General features: G+C 37.6%; 1 protein-coding gene across 1 annotated transcript; it reads left to right on the top strand.

The window, feature by feature from the left end:
* The first annotated feature begins 8,789 nt into the window (after nucleotides 1-8,789).
* On the top strand, nucleotides 8,790-10,252 carry LOC149204623 (uncharacterized). Its single transcript, XM_089397170.1, has 4 exons — nucleotides 8,790-8,919; nucleotides 9,010-9,139; nucleotides 9,244-9,866; nucleotides 10,032-10,252. Exons 1-4 carry the CDS (start codon nucleotides 8,790-8,792, stop codon nucleotides 10,250-10,252), a joined length of 1,104 nt encoding a protein of 367 aa, XP_089253296.1.
* The last annotated feature ends 203 nt before the right edge of the window (nucleotides 10,253-10,455 follow it).

Consider the following 10,455-nt stretch of genomic DNA (forward strand, 5'->3'; position numbering starts at 1 on the left):
GGTGTGATCAGTATTCTCCATTATCACATTTTCTTTAAAACTGTGAGTAATTGGTTGTCTAAAGCCTTGTAGTCTGGGGGTGTTCACCCATGTCTGGGGTTAAACATAGTAGAAGTGGTTATCTGGCTTGAATATGCAGCATTTCTTTCATTCATCTACCAATTTTCCAACATTTTGTTGAGTTTGTAATGTTCCCGAGCATCTATGATATACAACCTAGGAGAGTTTCTTGGGGTGATAACAGGTACATTGGCTTCAACCCTCTAAAGGAGACTCCCCAAAGCAAGTTGATATGGGTTAAGCTTCCTGGCTTACCTATTGAATTATGGACGCAGCAAGTTTTGATGGATATTGGCAACACCATAGGAAAATTCATGTATGTAGACCCTCAATGTTTGGGTGCACCTGATAAGAGGGTGGCTTGAATTCATGTTGAGCAGGAGTATAGGGTCGGGTTTCTGGATCATATTGAATTAAGCTAGGGAACACACATTTGGTCCAAAGACTAGATTTCTGGGGAGTTCCATTTCGATGTCTAAATTGTCACCACATTGGACATCTGCTGGCTCATTGTCCATAGAGCTTGGGAGGCAGACCCTTGGCATCCCGTCGACATCGGCATGGAGATTGGCATAAAAGCAAAGATGCACCAGCTAATGTTTCTCCTCGTAGTTGGTTCGAAACTCCATCTCTCGGACATGGCTCTCCTCAGAAAGCAGGTAATTCGAATCTTCCCGCATCTAGACATCACTATTCTCAATTATCAGCTAATCCATTTGATTCTGCCCCTATTCCTATTCTATCATCTCCTCATAATTCTGATGGGTCTGATGTTCCCTCCATTGAAGCCACCTCACCTCATCCGACTGAACATAACATTTCCTCTCCTCGTGATTGTCTACCACTTTCACCTAATGCTCCACGCCATCTGACATCACGAGACCCGCTCTCTTCCACCTACATCATGTATGTCCCTGTGTTGTCATCCTCTCGCGTCACTCCACATTCCTAGGCATCTTGATCTGGACCTACATCACCACACTCTCCTCTAAACTCCCCCACAAATTTCGTGGATAGTGACCTTGATTTTCTCCTCCAGAAAAAGACACTAGATCTCTAGTCACTCACTATTCACAAGCCTACTGGTCACTCATCCCCTCACATCAGCCCCACATCTACTGGAATATTATTGTTCGTTGAAAACAAAACCGTGGAAATAAACATTTTCGAGGTCCTCCCCAAACTCTCCCTTTTAGTCCTAATGATGGACATTCTCTCATCGATGTCCCCATTGCCAATAGTTCCTCCCCTCGGGCCCTTGGAGCACGAATGTCCACACATGGTCAAAAATGACCTTCATCCTCTCTCTTAATATGTGGGGCTAGGGGCCGCCCCAAAATTCATCGCCCTTAGAGAACTTTCTCTTCTCTCCATCGCTATATTATTCTTCTTCAGGAAATGATGCATGTTGCTCCACAGGTGGTTGAGTACTTTAGAAAAATTCTTCTGGACTCGTATATGGTGGCCACTAATGCTCACGGCCTCTCAGGTGGGCCGGTTTCTATCTCAGATTCTTGGTGGGTCAATGTCAAGGATTTTTCATGTTTTGTTGGCTTCCTCCTTGCTGGTCACATTCGCAGGCTCAAGGGTAGAATTCACATCCTTAATGTATATGCACCACACTGTGATGAAGCCATTTTTTGGGATAATCTGATCGAGTCGGAGTTACTGGATCTTACTTCACTCATCATTGTGGGGGATCTAAATTGCACTATTGGTTTGAATGAGATTTGGGGATGTTCCAGAAAGGTCGATGTCATGGCTGATCGTATTAAGGATATCATCCTGGAGCACAATCTGGTGGACATTTTCCCCTCCATGCTTATCCCCACCTGGGACAATGGGAGGTCAGGTGTGGGATATATTGCAAAGTGACTGGATCACTTTCTCCTACACGATCAGATCATTGAGAGGCTTGGGATGGTATATTCTGAAGTGGTTAGTTGTCATATATCTGATCACAGACCCATTGCACTTCACTGGAGAAGGGATGATTACAGAGGTGGCATGCCCTTTAAATTCAATAGGGTATGGCTTGAGGACCCAGATTTTAACTCCCTTGTGTGTGATGTGTGGAACATTGGCGGGGTTCGGTGTTCCTCTCCCATGAGGCACATTCAGGACAAGCTGGGGTTCCTGCAGCGAGAGCCTAAGTCATGGGAGAAAAGGAATCATTTGCATATGAATAAAGAGCTTGTTGTTATTACTAAAGAACTTCTAGACATACACAACTATTTAATTGGACATTATCTACCTGATGACATTCAAAACTGTATACAAGTTATGGAACTTCAGAGGAAAAAATTGATCCATATAAAAGAGACTACTTGGTGTTTAAAAGCATAGCAATTTTGACTCGGGAAGGGGACCAGAATACCAAATTTTTTCATAGATATGCAAACTATAGGCAAAGAATAAATTCCATTTGGGAGATTTCTGATTCAAATGGTACCAAGCTTCAGTCGTAGCAAGACATTAGTCGCACTGCTATTTTCCACTTTTAGCAAGCTTATAGCCAAAGGATTTGGTTTATCTGGAGGACCAAATCTGGGGGGTCAAACATTTTCCTACCATGTTTGACAAGGATGCTAACCTGGCGCTCTATCATCTTATTTCAGATGAGGAAATCCGGGGGGTCCTGAAATCGTTCAAGGGGGATAAGAGTCTTGGCCCCGACGGATGGACAGTGGAGCTCTTCACACATTTTTTTGATCTCTTTAAACAGGATCTTGTTGATATGGTTGAGGAATCAAGGGTTCGGGGCTTTATACATCCTCACATAAACTCCACTTACATCGCGCTGATCCCGAAGAAGACTCATACTCTCACCTTTTTGGATTTCCGTCCTATATCTCTTTGTAATCTTGTTTACAAGATTATCTCTAAAACTATTGCAAATTGGATGAGGCACACCCTCTCCATGTATATTTCCCCAAAACAATTCGGATTTCTGCAAAACAGAAAGATTCATGATGCTTGGGAGAGTGCCCAGGAAAGTATGCACTCAATTCAAAAAAAAAAATTAAATCCGGCTATCATGAAAGTGGATTTTAAAAAAGCATTTGATTGTTTGGATTGGGGTTATCTAAGGCTGGTCCTCCACAAAATTAGTATACAAGCCACTGCAACAGAATGAATTATGGTATGTGTTTCAAATGTACAATATGTTGTGGTTATTAATGGATACCCTATAACATTCTTCAAGGCTGGGAGGGGTCTTCGGTAGGGCTGCTCTCTATCCCCACTTTTATTCGTTCTGGCTATGGACAGGTTGAGTCTCCACATTAAAAATGTTCTGGCTAAGGGTCATTTCCTTGTCCTTCACCTTGGTAGGAACATAGATATCTCGCATAGCTTCTTAGTGGATGACGTGCTCATCATGGGGCTCCTTAACAAGTTTGCTTGGTTACATCTTTTTCATATTTTCACTAAGTTTGGGAATGCATCTGGTTTAATTATGAACCATTGGAAATCTACTATTATACATGACCAATTTGATATGGAGGTTATTGATTACATTCGAAGGTTTTTTGGAGTGGCTTCTGAGATATTGTCAGGGGGTATGAAATACCTCGGATTCCATATCAAACCATGCAGCTACAAGGTCAATGACTGGATGTGGCTCATGGACAGATTCTATAAAAAAATATCTAGCTGGGAATACAGATGCCTATCCATGGGGGGTCGCATCACATTGACACAAGCAGTGACCACGCAGATGGGAGTGTACTGGGCACACTTATTCCATCTACCACTCACCATCATCAAAAAAATCAATGGGATCATCACCAATTTCATATGGTCTGGTATGAAAAATAAGAACAAATTCCATCTTACTAAACTGGATCATATTACCATGCCGAAGCGTCTGGGAGGCTGGGGCATATTGAATCTGAGGAGATTCAGTTGTGCATTATTACTTAAATCATTATGGAGAGGGATATTTGGGGAAGGCACCTGGGGTATGATCATTAGATACAAATACTTGAAGGACTTTGATTTTCCTGTTTGGCTGTGGAGGGGAAGTATCGATAACAAATCGGGCTCAGCTATATGGCTCAGTTTTACAAAAGTTTGTCACTACTTTCTTATGCTACTCACCTAGAAATTGGGAACTGGTCATCACATTGTTATTGGCCTGGACAAAATTCTGGGTATCGAAGCTGCTGGTAGGCTTCCTGATAGCCTCATGTATGGATTAAATTGTCGCGGAATATTCTTCTGGAAGCAAGTTATATCGCCATAGCATGACAGATGCCCCATCTGGAAGCGATCTAGGGATTTGAGATTGAATGGACAGGCAACATAAGAATGGGATAGGCTTCGAACACACTTGCAACTTTCTCAAATTAGTAGCGATGCGAATAGGGACATGATCACTTTGACAGGTAAAATGAAGGGAGAGAATGTCATGGTGGCGAACACATATATTACACTTTGTCGTTAGGACACTCAACACCCAGAGGTAAGTTGGTTCTTTAAATATTGGAAAACTAAAATTCATATTAAGATCACTCATTTCCTTTGGTTGGTCTAGAAAAATAAAAAACTAACGTGGGAAAACCTCCAGAAGGGAAATTGGTATGGTCTGGGGATATGTGTGCTTTGCAAGAATACAGAGGAAAACAATCTCCACTTATTCTTAACATGTCTTGTGGCTACTCAGATTTGGAAAAAACGTGCTAGAGATTTTGGCTTTCAATACACTCAGTTTACCTTTATTTCTGACTGGCTACAATGGTGGAGCCAGCAAAATATTACTTGGCGCAATATTCCTCCTAATCTCTTTTGGGAGATCTGGAGGTGGAGGAATACACTCCATTGGACTACAATCTGGTATGGGATAAAAAAAACTAAACAAAATCCACCTTGTTCGAAGATTGATTATCCAGCTGGTTTCTTTGATGGAGCATCACAAAGAAGTAGATGTGGATGTGGGTTCTTGATCTTTCATTCACTATATCAGGATTTTTTGATCCACTGGGGTGCTGGCAACGTCACAAACACTAAGGTAGAAGCTATGGCATTATGGGGGTTACTCCGTTTCTCTAAATTTTTGAACATTCCTAAAATCCACATATACGGAGATTCCAAGATTATCATTGATTATGGGAGGGGAGATGCAAAAATATACCAACCTATTCTACAAGGATGATTGCAATAAATCACACATCTCTGGAATTCTCATAATGACTCTACGATTCAACATATTGGTAGAGATTTCAATCAAGCTGCGGATGGACTTTCAAAGAAAGGGCTACTAGACAAGCTGGATGGGATGCATATCGAGATCAAGATGGGGGACCTTTGCATGGATGTCGGGGTGCTGCCACTGCCAAGATAATTCCACTTCTTCCTGAATCCAATTTTTCTTCTACTGATGGAATATATCAGCCTTTTTGTTGTCTATGTCTCTAAATCACTATAGTGTCTTACACATAATATCTTGTTTATTACAGGAATTGCATATTGAACAAGGAACTATTATACTATTTTGCATTTTGAATATTATGTATATATGTTTAGAACTGTGCACATAGATAGGATAACTAAAAATGATGATAATATGTTTGATCACCGAGTCAATGGACTCATATCAGTTCTGAATCTCTGACATATGTTGCTGCATTATGTTGTTTATGTACTCTTTTGGAATGAATGTATCACATTTTTCATACCAAAAAAATTAATTTGAGAATTTAAAGGTATATTGGGTTTTTATAGCTCTTTGATATTCACTTTTATTTTTAAGTATATGTATGAATTATAATTTTTTTATAAATTAAACAATAAATAAATTGGTTTTATATTTTCCCACAATAAATTTACATATAATTAATAGAATATCTAACACGCACACACACACATATATAGATATATATATATATATATATTTCCTTTTAAAATGTAGAGTAAATTTAGAATCTAAGATCAATATGTTTATAGTTAGAAAATTAATTAGTTTAATTTATAAGTTACAATGTGTTGGTTGTGACTTGAGCATATTTTTATATAAATCAATTATCTATACTCTAATAGATAAAGTAGATATTGATGAAATATATGGAAAATTACAAGTCAAACATAAAATAAACAATATAAATAAATTTAATGGTTTTCATAATTATAGTATAAATGTATATAACTATTGTATTTAATATTGCTTCACTTCCTTAAATATAAGGTTAGATTTCAAATTTTTACTATCTATCTCAAAAGTTAATCGTAATCATGACCATATTATCATACCTCATGTTTTTCCCTTTAATCGTAATTTCTCTAAAATGTGAACCGAGCTTGGAAATTTTTCATTCATAAGCACGACCATATAATGACACCCCGTGTTTCTTCTCTTTAATTGTATTAGTTGAAGAGACTTTCAAAATTGTCCATTATTAAAGTATTTATCACTATAAATTATTTCTCTACATATATGGAAAACAAAGGCTTCGATTCATGTCTTACCTTCCCTGTTTTACCTAAACTTTTGTGCATTGAAATTGCACTTGAAATTTAACAATTACAACACCTTATTTGGTACTCTCAAGCACTACAATTGTTGAAGTTATGAAAGGAACAAGTATTAAGTCATTGGAATCTTAATAAGATCTACTAGTGATTATTTATCCTTACATCTTACCATTAAGAAAAAGCATTGTCTTTGGATACAAAACCACAATGTAACATAGACAGAGAAAAATCTACAACAAAATACAATATATTTGTAAATTCAAAGCCTAAATTTAAATTTAAATTTTGTTAATTTTAATTATTATTGTACAACAAAATATAAATTTAAAAACCTTCAGTTAATTTTACATAAATATATAATAAAAACTTTAATAAAAACAAAAAGATAAATAGAATCAACACTATTATATTAATTTTCCTTAGATATATCCTAGTGATATTTCATGTTTATTTTTTATTTATTTCTAAATAAATCATTTTTATTATTACAGTAAATTTTACAATTAATCAATTTATAATTAATTTTTATTGCTTGAAATTTAAGATAAAAAATAGTTTCTTTGACTAGAATTTTTTTTTAAAATATTGGTTAAAACAATTATTGATTCAAGTTTAATTATTTTTTATAATTATAAAATTAAATTATAAATAGATATGAAAAATAGTTTGACTAAGTACATTATATGTAACATGTGATATTCCAATTTAGACATTTTTGTGTGACTATGTAAGGCACTTGGTTTTACCATATTAAATAAAAGTATGAAAATGTTTCAATTTAACAACATTATAATTTCTCAACTTCCAAAACTTAGTGATTTTGTAAAATGATTTGGTCAAAAGAATATTAGCTATGAAACAATGAACTTTGAAAATTGTTCAATTTCTAAGAATATTAGCTATGAAACAATGAACTTTAAAAAGATGTTTAACTAAAGGTTATGACAATCAAACTCAACGTTTTACCCACCTAAAATTAAAAACTAAGGGCTTTTATTCATTATTATGATTACAGGTCTCTCAATCACCCCTAATGAAAATTTCATTTTCTACTCTAATTTAACTATATTTAAGCTAAGATGAGTATTTTCAGAGAAAACTAAGATGAGTATTTACAATGTAGACATTGTTCAAATGTGGCAATTGGTTCATACTTTTCAAAATTCAATAATTAAACTAAGCGAGAGGAAATAATATCTATGTGACCTTATTAGTTACAAAATCTATTTCAAAAAGTCATCAAAACATTTAAATTTTACCAAAGATACCGACCTTCACATTGATTTGAACCCTTTAATGATATATATTTCAATTTTTTAATATAAAATTTTAAAAAATTATTGAAATCACATATATTAATAATTAAAATTATATACAAAATTTTATTGCATTATATTTAATAAATTTAGAAATATAATTTTATTAAAAAAATTATAATCCATTCAAAATTCATGTTATATGTGGATAATTGGAAAATTTTCCACATCTGACAAATAATAACAATTAAAAAAGAATCTAGAGAGGGAGAGCAGGGAATTATGCAGACCATTAGTATTTGGAGTTATTCCCTTGACTTGAATCCCATCAGCCTCTTGAATGTTCTTCATCACAGGAGGTGGGCCTGCTGAAGTAAGTTCCTGGCTACTGCAGGTAGCTTGTGCGTGAAGCTACCCATCGTTCCACCCAATTGGCAAAGACGAGTGGAACCCAAGGCCGCTATTGGCACTCTAGTGAAGCGTGGAGGTTCCTATTTCCACCTCCATAGCAAAGTTAATGCTATGGAGGTACCCCCTCTGACAGCGGCAGACGACGTGGTTGACGTGATGGCGCCCTTTCATCCTCGACCATGCATCATGGCATCCATCTGGCGCATCCATCCCTCTCCGGCTGCCGTGTTCCTGCCCCTTGACGGCGACCCTGCCCGCAGCCACTATGGCCTCCCTCTGGCGTATTGATGAGCACATTTACCAACCTCCAGCACATTTACCTCAGTCTCGGCCTTGATCGCAACATGATAGTATGTTGACATTAATACTCATATACCCATTTGATTGGAATTCAAATTTGAATTTGAAGCGCCCTATTTCCAAAGAGAAGCGAGGAGGACAGTCCCGTGTCATATACCCATTTGATTTGAATTCAAATTTGAATTTCGAAGCGCGCTATTTTCAAAGGGAAGCGAGGAGGCCAGTCCCGTGTTAGAGCAGACCATCAACTGTTTTGAGTTAGTCTTAACGGGTTACGGTAGAATATTGAAGATGGTTAGATCCCCTAGCTGTTCAAAGGGTCTTAGCCGTGGTGCTTGGTCCGCCATGGAGGATATGAATCTCTCTGAATACATTCGAATTCATAGCAGCAATGGATGGAAAAATATCCCTAAAAAAGCAGGTGAGTTTCAGTAAAATTCTAATTGCAATTTTTATTGCAAACAAAATGCGCATTGAGAGGCTAAATGAGCGGGTAGGTTTTGTTTTGCAGGTCTTAAGCGATGTGGAAAGAGTTGCAGGTTGCGGTGGCTTAACTATCTTCGCCCCGACATTAAACGTGGTAACATTTCTCCCGATGAGGAGGAGCTCATTATTCGGTTGCATCGTCTTCTTGGAAATCGGTATGTAGAAAATCAGTGCACATGACACTTTCGGTTTTCTTAGGTTTTGAAATATTTTGGAAATCTTCCATTGAGTTAATCTCAACTATACAATGTATTTGCAGGTGGTCTCTAATAGCAGGACGGCTGCCTGGTCGAACAGACAACGAAATCAAGAATTACTGGAACACTCATATGGGCAAGAAGCTATGCCTGTCAATGAACAAATCTCAACCCAGGACTTTAGAAAATCGAAGAACAAGATCAAAATCTCCTGTTCCTGTTCAAAATCCTGTGTTCAAAGCCACTACCGTTAAAATAAAAATAGTCGTTCGACACTGTGGAATTGTAAGAGAAAATGGCTATAACGATGAGGGCTGCAGTAATCATATATTAGATGAAGCCTTCAAATTATGGAACATTCAAGAAACCAGGAAATTCTCATGGCGCGACCTAGTTGTGAACAATTCCATCGGAAATGAAGAATTTGAGCGTATTGGTTTCCCATTGGCTGATAATGCCGTCGAAACAACAGCTACACATTTTCTCTATTCTATGTCGAGTTTAGGTTACCAGCAATCTCCTCATTATGATTATTCTGGGGGAGATGCAGTTAGTTTAGCCGAGAGTTCATTGTTTCGAACAAGCAGTCGTCTCAATACTGTAATTTTCTCCCTCTCTGTTCGTCTGTTCAACAGATTTTACATCAGAAGACTTGTACAGAGCAATGGAAAAAAACTCCTGTCAGGTGAGTGTAAGGACGGAGCATTAACTTTTCTATAGAGGTGGATTTAGGAATCGCGAACTGAGTTAGCCATGGCGGGTACACTCAATATCCGGCTCTCCTTACAAAATATTGGGTTTACCACCAGTAACCTGGTGTTCTCATGGTTAATATCGTGAAGATAATTAGGCCCTACGAATCCCTCGAAACACATGAACCCATCGCCGTATGTGACCGGCCTCCTCCACTGGTATTCCGGTAAGTCATGGAGCAATGGGTTTCGCCATGTGAAGTTGGCAAGCCTTCCTGCTTGCCAAATAATGGACTTTAAAGACGGCGACTGTGTGCGTTTCTCAATCAAATCTGACATAAGAAAGAACATTGGGTGGCCGACAAAGCTTCTATCGTAGTGAAGGGCAAAGGAGGGATCTAAGACTAAGGAAAGGAAATACCTGCAAGTGAGCGATAGCTTACGTAAATCCAAGATGGGAAGCCTGCTTAGGACTCGAATTAGCAGATCAACTGGTAGTTTATTCCATTGACTGCTTTCCATGTTGCTGTTGAATGAATTTCGGGATGTGATGAAATGAAAATAGAGGAGCATCAAGGTTTC

Source organism: Pinus tabuliformis, chromosome 1_2 (assembly GCF_031772625.1).
Source record: "Pinus tabuliformis cultivar Carrire ecotype Pingquan chromosome 1_2, CPIR1, whole genome shotgun sequence".
In the NCBI taxonomy this organism is placed as follows: Eukaryota; Viridiplantae; Streptophyta; class Pinopsida; order Pinales; family Pinaceae; genus Pinus; species Pinus tabuliformis.